Raw genomic sequence first — 16466 nt, forward strand, 5'->3', positions numbered from 1 at the left:
CCTGGCGGCAGCTGATTGAAAGGAATTTGTTGTACGATTCCGCTAACCCTTTTTATTATACAAACACGAGTGTTTTGCTAGAAACTATTACAGTGGAACCTGGATTTAACGAACCTCTCAGTATAACGGTCCTCGGAAAAACGGAACGATATTATTCAGCCCGGCCAAAGTTACAGTAAAATGTATGGAGCAGAACCTCGATATAATGAAATCCACGTTATTACGAGCGCAATCTAGAAGCCCAAACATAAAACGCACCCCAATATAACGAATAAATGTCAACACGAGACAAAAGATGAATGCGAAACAAACCAACAATCCACTAAGCCACTAAGTCCCATTGAAGCTAACGACGCAGCGAGAGCGCTACGAAATTTAATTATGACATTTGACAAGTCAGGTGCAAAAGAAAGAGAATTTCTGTGTTCTCTCTCTTCGATGGGGGGTGCATTCTTACGGATGACAAAAAAAAAAAAATAACCATTGGAAGAACTTTATTGATTAAGCTGTATTGATTATTTATTGATTAAGTTGTCTAAGTTTTGTTGTCCTGTTCATGCATTAACCTCTTCATTATAACAGTTGACAAGTCCCTGTCTTCAATGGGGGGCGTATTTTTGCGAATGACAAAAAAGAGGCAATCTTCATTGGAACAATTTTTTGATTAAGCGTAATTTTAATTCTAATTTTAGTAGTAGTTTTCTGTTGTTAAAATGCTGTTGACCGGTTCAGTTTCCCACTGTCATAGCTATGTGCAGATCTTTACAGTGTACTATAGCGCCATATAGGCATTTAAGCACAAATGTTATTAACGGTTATCGTTCAGATCCGGAAATGCTGGGTAGTGCAACGTAAAACCGTTAAAAAACAATCGATCATTAACTATACCTTGATATAACGAACATTTTGGTCGTTTTTTCGCAATATCTAGACACTCAATATAACGAACTAGGAATATAACGAACAAATTTCCCCAGTCCCTTGGCATTTCGTTAAATCGAGGTTCCTCTCTTACAGGTCTTCGCTGAAAAGGAGCATTCTGATTGGCTCCCTTAGCGGTCCGAGTGTTCATACACGGATCGCTTAGATGGACCGCGTACATTAAAATTTTGATAAAAACAAAGTAATGAAGTAGCAACTATTGAAACCGTAATGTCGGAGATTGAGAGTGAGGAATTTCATCCTCGATTCAAAAACATAAACAAGTTTCACGCACGGCTTGAACTAGCTTGTTCGGTCCATATTGGGAAAATGTTGGTTTCGTCCCTTTTTTTTTCTTTGCTTAAAAGTAATTTTCTTTCCTTTTTTTTTTCGCAAGTTCACTTTGGATTGATGCAAATCAGCGGATCCACAAGTTTAATGAGTAGGACTTGGTCGGATGAGTAAATGTGTAAGCGTTATATCCAAAGTCATATTCAGTTTCACTTCGGCCGCGATTAACAAAAGAAGCAACGTCAGCTTCTGTTATTCCAATCCCGTGATCAGCACGGTTACACTCTCTTCCTCCTCCACCAATCATCATCACTGCTCCATCACCATCAACCCAGTCACACCAAAAGCCGATCTTGTTGTTACTTTGCATGCTTCCACTGCACCCAGCCTGTTGAAACCCGTCTGTTGAATTGTACCGGCCGCCATATTGAACTGTGCAACTGCCCAGGCACCGACTACTGGACCAAGCCTGGCCATGTCTAAACCCACCATAACGTGTTATTTTTGATCGGAAAGTTTGTCCACCTAAACAGTTGCCTGTTGTCTGCAACAATGGCGTGTGACTGGGGTCATCACTGCGCGTGATCTTTAACTCTTTGCCGCTGAGCAACCAAAATGCTGGAGAAATCATATCAGCGTTGGTTGATGGATCAATTGTCGTTCCTATGGCAACTTTCTGGTTATACCACCACATTCCATCGTCTCGCATCCAGTTTTTGCTGTCGCTGTTGGAGAATCTCGCGATAAGAGTCCATGCCTTGCCGTCAGAAGTCATGTCACAATAAGCCTGGTTAAAAGAGATGAAAAGAATTTCGAATTACTTAATTCCTTACTTTGTCAATGGCTTGTTGCTGAGAGCATTTTCGTTTAAATCGAATACACGTTCACTGGATCACTCTTAGAATTTTATATAACAAAGGAAGCTGCGTGAAAACTTTTCATTTGTAGAAGCAAAGAAATGTTTCCCTATTATTGCCAAAGGTATGGTACATGCAAAATTAGAACCCCCAGTGTAGATTGTAGGAACCTTTTGAGTTTGGAGTTTAATTACATTGAAAATCTTAAATAAGAAGCCAAAAATATGATTCTCGTTTCAAAAAGGGTAAGCCTGAGTGGTCCACAAGGGTTAAGGTTAATCTGGTTTCTATATAGCACGAAGTAGTAACCAGGAATATTTGCATTCACATTTACAAAATATTTTGAAGTTTGTAACATCTTATGATATCACACCGACTGATAAAAACTAATAAGTCAAAAAAAGTGTTTAAAAAATAAAAATAAATAAGTAAATAATAATAAGCATGCGGAGAGTTGGGGGACACCAGACACTGACAAAGGAAGCGGCGAAGTACGCGGAGGAGTGTGGCCTGCAACTAAAGCTCCCAGCCTGCGTCACATCAGACGAAGGAGAGGTTATACCAGGAGGGAGGCTTAAAAGCCGTCTGAGGAAAGAGCGAGAATTAAGACTGAAAGGGGACAAAGGGGCCCAGAAATGGCAAGGGAAGTTGGAAACAACAAGAGAAGATGACGAGGAGCTTAGCACTGAGCGATGCTATTGGTGGCTAATTAAAGCGAGTGGCGAACATGCCCAACACATACGGTGGCGGGTATGTTCGAATTATACGAACATTACCCACTCGATTGTACGCCATACACAAGACACGTGTGAGTTCAAGCAGCAACCCAACGTGTAGGTTATGCGGCACAGCGCCAGAGACCATGGCTCCATCTTATCCGCTTGCCCTGCGCTTGCACAAACAAAGTACGTGGCAAGACATGACGCAGTTTTAAAAGTTCCTGTTCTTCGAGATTCTATTTGATCTGGGCCTGATAGACACTGTGCCTCCTTGGTATTCACCAATCAAACCACAGCCTGTCTACGAAACAGCGGAGGCACAGGCGTACTGGGATGTTATGGTCTATGGGGAATTTCAAGAACTGAGAGCGAATAGAGTAGACGCTGGGATCGTCAACAACCAACAAAAGCAAGTCACAGCCCCCAGGTGAGCAGCCGAGACAAAAAGACGTCAGAGAAGTACGCGCCTCTCAGATGGGAGATGAAGCAGAGGTACCCGAGGTATGAGATCGCCCAGTGCAATATCATCATAGACGTGTTGGGGGGATGGTCCAAGGACTTAAACCATACGCTACAGAAGTTGGTGGGCAACAGAGCTAAAAATGTGCTCAGGAAGATGTAAAAGCGTACCTATCAGGAACTCTAAACATTGCTCGCACGTTTAAAGTCGCAAGGTGTACACTCGCGAAGTCTCAGTTGCCAACTGGGCCTTTTTACTTGAGAAAGACATCTTTTAAGTTTTACTTGATCTCTTCTTTGTGATTAGTTTTTATTCACTTTATATCCCACGGGTTACGCTACTTAACTGTATATAGCATACAGACGTTTTAATAATAATAATAATAATAATAATAATAATAATAATAATAATAATAATAATAATAATAACAATAATAACAACAACAACAACAACAACATACCGAATTCGTGGGGGTTTAAAACTTACTAAAAGATTGAGGATAAAAACTAAAAGAAAAAAACTACTTAAGTTAAAAAAAAATCTAAAGAACTTGCCTTAACAATCTCCTAAGGGAGGGAATGAAGCTCTTCCCTCCTAAGTTTGGTGGTAAATAATTAATAGAATAACAATAAAGAGTCCACAACTAACTCAATTTGACCCCGCATTGTTAACGGACTGACTGGGTATGTGTGCTCAGTATCAACCAAAAATACCCTTTATGAATGAATGTCTACGACAGCTTATTTTCGTTTTAGCTGACCGCTGGTACACCTACTATGGTGTTATCGTCATATTGGATAAAAGATAATTTTACAAAAAATACAAAACTGAATAGCTCTGTATAGCTTTGGCCCTGAGGAAGACTAATTCTATTAGTCGAAATATTGGCCACTAATAAATCTGCCCTTTTCCGTAGTGCCAGCCTTGCATTCAGTTTTGTATTTTCACGTTCAAATGACGCCTGACACGAGGTCTTTCACAAGAGAGATCCGGCAAAATTACCAGCAAGTTTAATTCTTGCGTTGCGTGGACCTCTGCATTCAAAAGTTTTTCTATAATTTTACAGTTGTGTGCTTAGTGACCTGGCCTTGGATTGGCAGCGAGGCTGGAGTGACCTTGTTTTGAAACAAACCTGACTGTTTTTCATATGTAAATGCAAACTAGTTAGCATAAGAACAGCATGATCTGCATATTAACAGCAGTGAGGTTTGTAACAAAACAAGGTCACCGCCAGCCTCGCTTCCAATACAAGGCCAGGTCATACAACTGTAAAATGGCCCATTGAAGGTCAAGTTACCAATTTCCATACATTTCCTTCTAACTGGTTTGCAAAGTTGAACTTCACCTACAAAGTGTGAGAAATCACACCCTAAAAGCTAAAAGAGGTTTTGGCTCATGTGCCACTTTTTTGTTCTTACCACATTTTGACGTCATCTGTGTTCTATTACTGAAAAGACACCCGGCAACTTGGAATCTATTTGTTAAGTGGTCACCACATGGGGCGTTTGAGAGTGAGGACTCATGGGGAGAATAGTATATATAAAGTACTAGCTTACCCAGAACTTGTGGTAATTAGGCTTAAGTTCATATTGTCCACTTGTTCCTTGAGGAAGCCTTGACAAAACCTCATTGCAGGAATCTAAGAATAAAAGAAACCAATGGAATAAAATTGGAAAAATAATTCCAAAGTGTTCAAGATTATCTGTCGAAGCCTACAAAAAAGAAAAAACAAAAAAAAAAAAAAAAGGAATGAGGTGCAAAGGAACGGTCTAATTAAAATTTATTTATTTTGGAACATGTGAGGGGATTAGGAGTAAAGTGAAATTTGCCTATTAAGGACGGTGCCTACTATTGTTACTGCGCATACGTTCTGCGCATCTCGAGATACTCGGGTTTCCTATGGGTGGTGCCAACTAATACAGGAATATTTTTGCGCGGTTTAAAACTATACGGAGAAAACAGAACTTAGCAAATGTTTCTGGTATCTCAAAAGAAAATTGGGGGTAACCATGCATTTTTCAGAGATAATTAAGCTTCAAGTTAGGAAAAAATCCCATACATTGCTTTATATTTTGGCGCTTTTTCGAGATATTATTGCTTAGTTATCTCTGAAAAATGCATGGTTACCCTCAATTTTCTTTTTGGATTCCAGTAGCCCTTGCTAAGATCTGCTTTTCCCGCATAGTCATAAACTGCGCAAAAATACTTCGGTATTAGTAGGCACCGTCCTTAACAACAAAAAATGGAGAATTGTGGCCTATTTTTCTTAAAAATGAGATAAAAATTCATCCTTTACCAAAAGTAATTTGTATGATGATATTTATTTGCTTACCCGGGATAATTCACTGTTTTGTGTGTTGTTCAACGTTTCTTCTGAGCCATTCATTCGTTTTCGGACATCAAAATACAATTATGGGTAAATTCATTTCTCAAAGCGGCTAAAAACGTTTCAAGTCTGAAAATTAGCAAAGCGGCTCAAAAGAGGGGCAAATAACTGACCGAGTTGATATACCTGTAACAGTCACTGTGGTTATTGTTTGAGCTACTCCGTAGCTGTTTGTGGCACGACAAGTGTAACTCCCATGACCATCCTCTTTAGCTGTATCGATTGTAACACATCCTTTTTGCTGAAAAAACAACCGTGAATAGGTCGACCACCCCGCCCGTGACCACTCTATCTTGGGAGGAGGAGATCCTGCAGCTACACAGCAAAGTTTAAGAATGGACCTTCGACTTACACTTAGTTTTGAACTGGGTTTGGAGGTAAACACTGGTGGCTCTATAGAGAAAAGAACACAGAATTACTGTATGACCCAGACTATACAAGTCAAAATATCATATTCTAAAAAACAATGATGGCGGACGGAGAAAAGTTTCCCAATGAAATGATAAACCTTTACTTTGGTTTCATACGAGTAATTTTCAATTTAAGAGGCATAGCTTTTAATTCAGTTGTGAAAAAAGTTGTCTTCAGGAGAAACTTAAAAAAGGGTTCTTCAAATACCATTTTTTCGTTAGCAGTATATGCTGCGGCTTTGTGGAATTTAACAGCTTCTTTAGTAAGGTTGAAAAATTATCTATGTATTCTATACGAAATACAGTTCAGAATAAATCTGTTGACAAATTTATCTCCACATGGCTTTGTAATCCTTGTGTGTTTTGTGTTTATGTGTTGTCATGGTCACGTGCATGCATGTTCCTATTATATTTTCTTCCATGTAAAGAATGTATGTTTCTTTTATGTTAAATCATAAATCCAGCTACTCTTCCTTTTCTAGACACAAGGATAAAGATTTTGGCAAGTCTACATCATCTATAAGAAATTTTGCATGGGAAAATCGAATAGCAAAAACCTTTGGCGTTTCAAGATAAAATGATTCCACCCACATCTCCTTTCCAAGTTTAAATTCAAATTTGAGTAAGAGGAGAAAGAAGCCTAGACCACGTATACACTCTTCTTACCTTTTAAGTGTAAACTGCTAACAGTCTTAAAAATTCCATAACTGGTGTTAGCCATGCACATGTAGGATCCAACATGTGATCTTGTTACATTGCCAATGTGTAGGACACCACCTTGTGCAGACGTATCATTGAAGGAGGTACCTCTAACACCAAGCTTACTCCAGGATATCTTCATTGACGTTGCACCATACACCCAACAGTAAAACGTTGCCTGTTTGTTAATGAAGACACCCAGGGACTCTGGATATACAACGATCTTTGGAAGCGTAACACATTCTCCTTTTGGACCCTTAATGCCAATGGAGCCTTTTCTACCTCTTTGTCCTTTTAAGCCAATTGACCCTTTGATTCCTGGTTCGCCCATCGGTCCAACATCTCCTTTCTGCCCTGGAGGGCCAGTGGGACCTTTTTTCCCTCTTTTACCTCTGATTCCCGAGGGACCCTGTGGACCTGTTTGACAGACCCTATCTGTGTTATTGCAGGCATGTGTTAATTTCTTGTCAATTTCCTGGCGGATTTGCTGTAAGGATAATGGACTTGTTGATGGGTCGGTGTTTCTTCTTTGACGGTAGTGAACGTCTGATATTTTGTCCAAGGTCTTTTGAGGGGAATCTGTAAGTGCAAGAAAACTGCTAAAGCTACCTTTTATTGCCCCAAGGTAATGATATCAGGGAAACAAATAAACTCCTTAATGCTGATCTTAACCACTTCATTCAAAGAAGCCGTTCGTATAAATGTGACCCGGAAGAAGAGGAAGTGACTGCAAACGAAAGCGAGGCACCAGCGGCTTAACAAGACTAAGGCGAGATCTCATACGAAGGGAAAGGTATAGCAGAAAAAATGACTGAATAAAAAATTCTGGAATGATTAAACGCCCCAAACTTGAACGTGTTTGAGATATTTAACTTTCTTTCCATTCATTTGAATGGTAATAAATTCTCACCGGGAGCCCCCACTCCCAAACGCTCCAGGTTGAGATAAGTTATGGGAAGAGACGAGCCCGGAGGCGGAAAGGAAGGAGAGCTCAGGCACGAAAGTGAGCCATCGCTGCGGGGAGGCGGGTGGGGCGACAACCTGATATCTTGTGTCCGTTTTAACGAAGAGAGGAATAAACAGGATAAAACAGGCCTATTTATACTAAACTTATAAATATTATGCACAACCGGTTCTCCTGAGGATATCCACAGATGCGCGGGATTTGAATACACAGGTCTCATAGGAATAGGAGGTGTTTGTGCCTGGCGGTCCTCAGTGAGAATAGTGTCTTAAATCTAAATATTTAGTTTAAAAAGAAAAAGTGACATTCAAGTGTGCAAAAAATAAGATATGATTATCGCCTATTTTCGTTTTTATATTTCCCGGGCGCCGCCATTTTAGATTTTATGACGTCATACGGTTGCCGCTATTGTCAGTTATTAATCAGAAGTTCTTTTGAGTGAGCAACCGTTTTACGCCTTGAAATCCAAGGTGGGGGCGCCCGGGAAATTTAAATAGGAAAATAGGCGATATCAAATTCTGTTTTGTCCAACAGAGAAATATTACACAGGCAAATAAACACAAAAATATAGTATATGAACCAAAATTAGCTAGATTTCTTTTGTTATTATAGATATAGGAGAAGCGACTGTAACTGGAACGGCAAGAAATGGTCCAAATGGGTCCGAGTTGTTTTGAACCTCATTATGAAAGTGAAGCTAAGTGAAAAACTTTTCATATGAAAAAATTAGTTTTGTTTGCATATGAATGAAAACTAATTTTCGTAATAATAATAATAATAATAATAATAATAATAATAATAATAATAATAATAATAATAATAATAATAATAATTATAATAATTATAACAATAACAGTCTTCTATTCAGTGGGGCCCTTTAGATTGAGAAATGATTTAAAAATTACAATTATTTAAAAGTAGAAAATACAAAGACAGCAATAAGAAATAGAAATTAGAAATAAGAATTAAAAACTAGCTAAAAACACGCTCTTTGATACGTTGCTTAATAAAGACTTTGCACTTAGCTTCGCTTTCATAATGAGGTTCGAAGCAACTCGGAAATGACCTATTGTAAAGTTCTGGCCCCAGTTGTCCGAAAAGCGGATAACTTTATCCACTGGATAAGTCACTATCCAGTGGAGCAAATATACTCCACCTAGCGCTTTAGGCAAGTTTTCCACACAATCCCATACTTAAATTTGATATATGCTTTTACCCTATCCGCAAATTATAGGGCTATTAGGAAAATCTTGCACACATTTTATCTGCTGGGTATCGACCTATCCAGTGGATAAAGTTATCCGCTCTTTGAACAACTGGGGCCTGGTCTGGTTTACATATGCTCTAGAGGCCATATTTGGCAAACACATACCTGGCGATCCAAATCATTTCTTGGATTATTCCAGATGACTTAATTTCATTTCTACCGCGATGTTCTCCCGAGCAAGTTGGAAAGAACATTATAGCGCTAATACAGATACGATTCGATCTGATCATGAGAAAGTTAAAAACAGGTTTATAAACATCGCAATTTTCCCATGTTAGTTGGTCAATTTTAAAATTAGACACGCACCCTAGCAACCTAGTTCCCAGGGTCTCTCTTCTTCCCGCCCCCTGGGCGGGAAGAAGAGAGAACCTGGGAACTAGGTTGGCACCCTATAGCACACATGCATTCAGAAAAGGAAGATAAAAAGCCAAAGCTCCCATAACAAGAATGCCGACTATTTTACGCTTTTAAGGTCTTGCCCGGGCTTGATTATCCCAGGAAATTTCTATTAGACTATATGAAATTTTATGCCAGCTCAATAGCTATGTGCATGTGCCAATTGGTTTTGGTTCCAATTGCAAAATCAACAAAAAGAAATCTGCCTGAGGGAGAAATAACATTGAATCTGCAACTAAAACACTTATATACAAGAGACTATGAGGTAAGAGAGCGAATCCCTGTGCCCCATGATAATTATTTTCAATCTTTTTTCAGCTCGCGCCATGCTGTTTTGGGAAATTATAATCCGCCATTGAGTTTAAAATTAAATGACGTCACTCTAACTGACCAATAAGATGTCGACATTAAAATAGCAACGCAAACAAAAATAGATTGAAAAAATTTTCATAGGAAGAGGGGCATGTATGGGGGATTCTCTCTCTTACCTCATGGTCTCTTGTCATATATTAAATTAAGCGCACCATAAGAAAACGACACGTTATAAAGTTGACCGGTGTTTCCCTCGCAAATAACACTTGGCGGGGGAGGGGAGGGTAGGACATGCCTTCAGGCCACGTAATAAAATTACTCTCGCAGGGTCGCTGGGAATGCAGACTTATCATTTTAAAGCGGCCGTCAAATAGGAGAAACTTCAGAAAGCCACCGAAATTCACCAAAAACTAAAAGAAAAATACAAATATGACGTTATAACACACGAATGTTACTATAAGAAAGATAATTTTTGTTCTTAAAAAACAGAATTTCTGAAAGATATAACAAACTCTTTAGTTAAAAATATTATGGTCACGCAAAGGATTGTCACGGCACTCTATTCAGTCGATCACTCGCGCACCCTGGTATTTAAGAACATTTTTCCTTCGTTTGAAGAAAGGATTAAGAGAAATTAAAATATCGACTTACACTTAAATTAAACTTGAGGTTAATAGCGGCAAAATTAAGCTCGGGATTTTAAGGGCGAAAAAAGTTCACCGCCAGACAGTGTTGAAACTCAAGGAAATTCAGGACAAACATCAGTATAAAAAATGAGTCTGATTATCCAAGACAGCAGATAAACGTTAAATACACCTTTTGTTAGGCAATTTGAAGAACTTTAACATCACGATTTGCGGATAATTCTTGTCGGGAAATTGGCAGTGAAATATTTGTAAACAAAGTATTCCCCTCATTAATCACAGCTGTTTTAAGTGTAAGGCAAAACGAGGAAGGAGCAAGCTTCGCCTGATCTAAAACACAATCGTGGTCTCAAACAAGTTCACCTAGGGTATGAAACAGTAAGTGAGTGATTTAAAATCTCATCCTAGCATAAAATGGCTGTTTCTACATTTGTTCCTGGCGTTGTGTGACCTCATGTCTCTGTCACTTTTTGCAATAGCATTTTTGAAATAAACTCTATTGCTTTTGTTTTTCGATAAAGATTTGAACTTCAGCAGATTCTATCCAAAGGAGTTTGCTTTGGACAGCATTCACATACCCCACACCCCGCCCCTTAATTCAAATAAGAAGTTTTAAAGTTTGGTGACAGAGTAACCCCCCCCCCCCCCCCCCACCACCACCCACTCTAGATGAAGGCTAAAAAATCGTCAAAGGGCACGCATTCTTGGATCCAGCGTCGTGATTGTTGATTGTTTAGAGACTGGATCTACCGGTCGATTTGGCCCCAAATCATGCAACTTAGTGTATTAGATAGAAGCCTGACATTTCCTATTCATTAGGATCTAAGAACTATAAAGTAAATCATGCATTGTGTTTGCGGTTCTTCTTCTTCATGTGCAACGCTTTCAAAACATCATGTCAAGTATTCAATAACTTACCCGCGTTCAAAAAATTCATTGCTCTTTCCTCCTCACTCGCCGTCATCACATTTGATTGTAGAATTTCCATGATCCTGTTCTGTATCTTATCCTGCATTTCTTCCTCAATTCGCTGAATGCGAAATGCAAGCTGGGCTACTGTCGCTTCTGACTTCCTGTGTACGAGCTCGATTCTCACAAACAACAAGATTGCAAGCAATATTGATATCACAAGAGCCACTGGCGAACCATTGCTGTATTTGTCGCTACATTTGGTGTGTGATTTGTCTTTTGCATCCATGCTGTAGTTGTCGTTTTGAGTTCAAGTAAGCTGACTATCCTTGTTGCATGAACGGAAAAAGAGATGTAATGTGCACATGATCGATCTTATTACAAGAGTATCATTTACTTCAGACAAACAGTGTTAATTATCTTCGCAAGCTGACGATGTAAAAACTGGAACGGGATGAACTTTTCATACTTTTCTTTTTTCACAATTCACTTATTTAGAATTTTGGCTATGAAAGTAATAGTTAAATCTTTAAAGATTAGGATTTTGTTAAACGTCTTTTTAAAAAGGACTTGAAAGTCCATTTGAGTTTGAAGGGTTAGTCAGTCTCAGAATTTTGGTGGAGATGTGCCAACAGCTTTTTCATTCACTGACCTTTGTTAGAACTGATGCGTCATTTACCATATCAGTTTACACCACTGAATGGACCGTTTGCGTATTGATATCCGTCTAGCAATAAATAGCACTTAATAATATGCTTTGTTTGTATTTTTCAGAGGATATCTTCTCTATTATCACAGTTCCCGCCATAATCAATGTCTGGCCACAGAGAAAAATTATGTTTAGACCAAACTGAGTAAAAAAATCAAACAGAATGGAGTGACATCAAAGTATTTTGCTTCACTGCAAGGGAGTATCAGCTCCCTTCCTTGTTTGTTTCCAGAACGTGTTCCAGCAGATTCCTAACGTCTGCAAACGTAAAAAAAGGCTTGATAATCAAGGTCGGGGATTATTTTGTAAAGTGTAGGATTGCGGATTCTCATATAACAAAAAAGTAAATAACAACTGACAACAAAGACATCAGCTGTTATTTGATCAACATAAGTACTAGTACTAGTATTACTAGTATTATCTATGATTGGTATTTGGGATTGATAACATAACTGAACTGAACGAGTTACAAATGTCTGATATTAAAAAGTGGTCCAGTAAACTGATTTATCTTCCGTTGTCTACACCACCTGACACACGGCGGGCGACAACTCGTTAATATTTTATCTTTTTAACATGAAGTATTCCACCTTCCCATTGTGGACTCTGGGAAAGAACCGATTTAAGGAAGACTGGTTTCTTGTAAGAATGAGAGAATCCACTGTGGATGCTATTGGACTTGTGGAGTCACTCACGAAGACCTTATAACAAGCACCTATACCATATCTCAGTGCCCAGCGGTTTTCGCGAAAGCATGGGTTTGGTGGGGGTGCCCATTCTCGCGGGCCCACAAACATGGTTCAAGTCCTTGTTAATTATCTAAGGAATTATCACTCACATCCCCGATAGAGTTTTAGTCGTTGAGGGAGGTATCCAATAAGGAATTACTCGGAGAAGCGCCCCCGGGAGGATTCCCATTTAGTGACGGGGGTGATCGTCGGAAATGTTGAAAAGAACCCCTAAAAGGTACCAAAATTATGTTTTATGGGCGTCGTCCGAACAATTCTTACCCCTAAGAGATACCAACCCTAAAGAGATTAAATAAGTTAAAATCATCGTTCTTTTATTGATCAGTAACGAATAAGACAGTTGACTGACATTTTGTTCCTCTCACATTTTTCCTGTTCAATACCCTAAAAGGTACCATCATACCTCTGACGGAAGTCATTTTAGACTGTAGCACCGTAAGGGCTACCAAATCACGAATTTGAACCCCTAAAAGGGAGGACAATCACCCCCGTCACTTTTATCTGGGAGTCCCCCCCCCCCCCCCTGGGAGAAGCGCCCGTAGGTTCAACGCCTTTCTTTCAACTACTGAAAATTGCACCCCATTCAGATACACACCTCAGAGATATGACAAATACAAGAGGATATCACTTATGCTATTAGTACAGAAGCACATATCACACCATTGTTTGCGGTGCAATTTCTAACAGCAATTCTGCCTAGTTTTCATACTTGAATTTATTTGTTTCTTCTATTTTATTGGATTTTTTTTACCGTATTAATTGTAAATCGTCCTGGGCGCTTATTATATTTTGGTCTCATGAGGGTGGGCGTTTACTATTTTCCCAACATTTTCAGCAAGCGAGGACATTTTCAAAGAAATAAATTTACAGCAACAAGTTTATTTTGCTTCAACAAGACGAGACTAAGTGGAAAACTGTAACAATAGGCTTTGTGTTACAATATGCACTATTTGCGGCTAGCATGAACAAGCCATAAAAAATATAAAAGTTTATTGAGTACCGTGTCTAAAACCAATTTCGGAACACAACTGACGTTCCTCTTACTTCACGATGGGCTGGTACACAAATGTGTTTTGCTGGAAGTGGGGTGATGTTGGGCGCCTCATTAAGTTTTTGAGCTTTCAGGGTGGGCGCTTATTCGAGGTGAGTACTTATTCGAACATGGGCGGTTAATCGAATAAATATTGTACATTATTATCGAAGAAACATTAATCAGGAAATTTATGTACATATTACAATAAATAAAATAAAACATACACTGCCACACACAAACACACTACACTGCATCTGCGCGCTTAGTAAATAAAAATAATAATTGTTAAGATACTAAAATGGACAGTTAATTGTTTTATTATTTAGCGATTCTACTTTCAAGTTCACAGATTAAATCAATCTTTAATAAGAGGACCTCCAAAGATAGTGCGGGTACGGTTTTTTAAAAGTGTTATTTCTACAATAGTAGAAGTACTGTTTCAAAATAATTATCAAATGATTCAGCAGCAGAAAATCCTCATTACTTGTCCAAAGACCAAATATTTTTTCAACATCAGAAAGTGATTGTATCCTAATATTTTTGCTGTTGCAACAAATAATCAGGTCGTTGCAAAATAGTTTCAAAGAAGGCCATAAAAAGAGTTGGTGTTCGAGGAATTCGTCCATAGTCCTTCTAAAAGGAGCAACTTGATTTGACAGCTTTCTTGAGGAGGCTGTTCATTACTAGGTATCTATAAAATATTTTGAATGGGTACTTTGATTTCTGTTGCTACTCTTTCCATTTACACTCCACGCCTACGCCCTTTTACGCTCTTTTAAGTTGGAAAAGGCACCGCTTTCAGGCAAAGCTGATGTATTGTATTTTCTCTATTTGTGTACAAACCAAACCACATTGATGAACAGTGCTTTGTAGGGGCTCTTGTATCTCTCTATTAGAACAAACGTCGCAAGCCGGGGGCTGCTTGGCCCGGAAAGGAAAAGAATTTTTTGCTTCCGTAGTCTGTGTATTTCGTAATAACGCTGCTATAATATGAAATGAGCCAGAAAGCTTTGTGTGCAATGTGTTCCTGTTGTTACATGCTTTCGTATCAGTCTGACCTAAGGTTGTAGCCGTGGGTGTGTCCTCTGCTATTGGGTAGTAAAAAGTGATTTGGATGGTTACTATTATGTTATTGTTGGACGTACTTAGTGCATAACTGATTCCTCCTCGTTGCGAGGCTTGTGAGCTGGGCAAAACTAAGGGCGTCCGCATAGCCAAGGGATGGATATATAACAAGCAGGGCCCTTTTCTGAACCAATTCAAGCTTGTCAAAAAAGGAAGGAAGGCAGGAATGTCCTACCAGACCTGTACGCCGTTCTCTAAAGAAGGTCTTGTTATTGTTAAGTACACTTTAAGTATTTTATCCAATCCTAATAGCCAATATGAAATATTCAATGATCGCATTAGAAAGTAAAGTAATGTGGACCATGAGAGAAGCAGAAGCAATTAGTTTAGTGAATCTATAGCTACTCAGCATTTTGATTTAGGTGAACCCTAGCTATAACTTCTCAGGATGAGTATCCATTGTTTTTACATCAGTTCTTAAGAGCAGGAGAAAAACAAAAAAGCTTTTTATTCCACATTTTTTTTTTCATCTTTTATAAACACAACTTAAAACATCACTTTTTTTACTTCTGCTACTTCATCGGGGCGAGAGGGAAGATGCTTATACTGTTTAAGGTGAAAAAATTAAGGTAGCTTCATTATTTAAAATACAGCCATATTTTCTGAATGAGATAAGTTAATTAACCTCTTTCCGATTAGTTTCCAGATAGTTCAATTTTGAGGCCGAAGGGATAAACTGAGTTCCATGCAGGGTGGGGCTGTAACAGCTTTTGCTAGGATCATTTACCGAACTTAAGACAAAATGGTTTCGGGAAGAAGTGGAAACAGCTCTTGAGGCATCAGAAGCTTAAATCAGTACTTCAGGGGCACCCAACGACAGTTTTCTCTCAGATCCTTTGAAACACTATTTTTAGCTATCTGGAGTGCCTTTAAAGCTTTGTAGGTTCATTTTAGGCTGCGCTATAATATTTTTATCTGTTCGGTTATTCTAGGGGAACTTCAGTCTTTTCGAAATTACCAGGGCATTTTTGTCCATTTCCCGAAAACCTTAGGTCTTATTTCCTTTCCGAAAATCTTAGCTGACCTTTTTTCGGTACCCGAAACGACATTTTTATCAATCAGAAAACACTAGGCCTTAAATTTTCCAAATCACGAAATTCGAGGTGAATATTCCCCTCAGAAAACTGTAGGGGATTAAGGACCTTCCGAACAGATAATTTACCGAAACGATCCGTTGGGTGCCCCTGGTACTTCGATGCTAAAGGATGTCTTTTGAATTTAAAGTGTCATGAAGATTTAGTTTAACGCACAAAACGTTTTCACGAGCTCAATACTTCATCAGCATTAATTACGAAGGACAGTCTTTGCCTAGCAATTAGATATTGTTATCAGTATTTTAGCTTGTGCTGAATTTTCCTTTGCAGAAAAAATTCGAGCCAGTTGCTTTGCGAGATCGACAAGTGGTCACTTGATCAGGAAAACAGAATTTGCATAAAAGCAGATTATTTAGCCTCGGATTTGTTACAGGACATTATTCGATAAATGTAGATTTCATTCAGTTCAGGAAAAACCGCAGCCCCTGTAATCGTAAGGCAAATCCTACAAGTGTTCATGATACCTGGTGTTCTTTCGAATATGAAATTAGCCTCAGTTTTTAAGGGTGCGAAATGTAATA

General features: G+C 38.8%; 1 protein-coding gene and 1 pseudogene across 3 annotated transcripts in view; one reads left to right on the forward strand and one right to left on the reverse strand.

The window, feature by feature from the left end:
• Positions 1–481: 481 nt before the first annotated feature.
• Positions 482–16466, reverse strand: part of LOC146450314 (uncharacterized) — a 108752-nt gene continuing 92767 nt past the window's right edge. Inside the window, exons 1-5 of one of the 3 annotated variants that reach the window (XM_085100452.1) lie at positions 11245–11610; positions 6711–7322; positions 5761–6027; positions 4805–4887; positions 482–1999 (exon numbers count right to left, since the gene is read on the reverse strand). In XM_085100452.1, the coding sequence (XP_084956578.1) occupies positions 1340–1999; positions 4805–4887; positions 5761–6027; positions 6711–7322; positions 11245–11524 (1902 nt within the window). In that variant the 5' untranslated portion in view covers positions 11525–11610 and the 3' untranslated portion in view covers positions 482–1339. Of the gene's footprint in view, positions 2000–4804; positions 4888–5760; positions 6028–6710; positions 7323–11244; positions 11611–16466 lie in introns of those variants that run through there. The other 2 variants (XM_085100453.1, XM_085100455.1) reach the window with 2 other exon arrangements.
• Positions 2013–4797, forward strand: LOC146450315 (uncharacterized; annotated as a pseudogene).

The sequence above is a fragment of the Pavona decussata genome, unplaced genomic scaffold, assembly GCF_977016875.1.
Source record: "Pavona decussata unplaced genomic scaffold, jaPavDecu1.1 SCAFFOLD_468, whole genome shotgun sequence".
In the NCBI taxonomy this organism is placed as follows: Eukaryota; Metazoa; Cnidaria; class Anthozoa; order Scleractinia; family Agariciidae; genus Pavona; species Pavona decussata.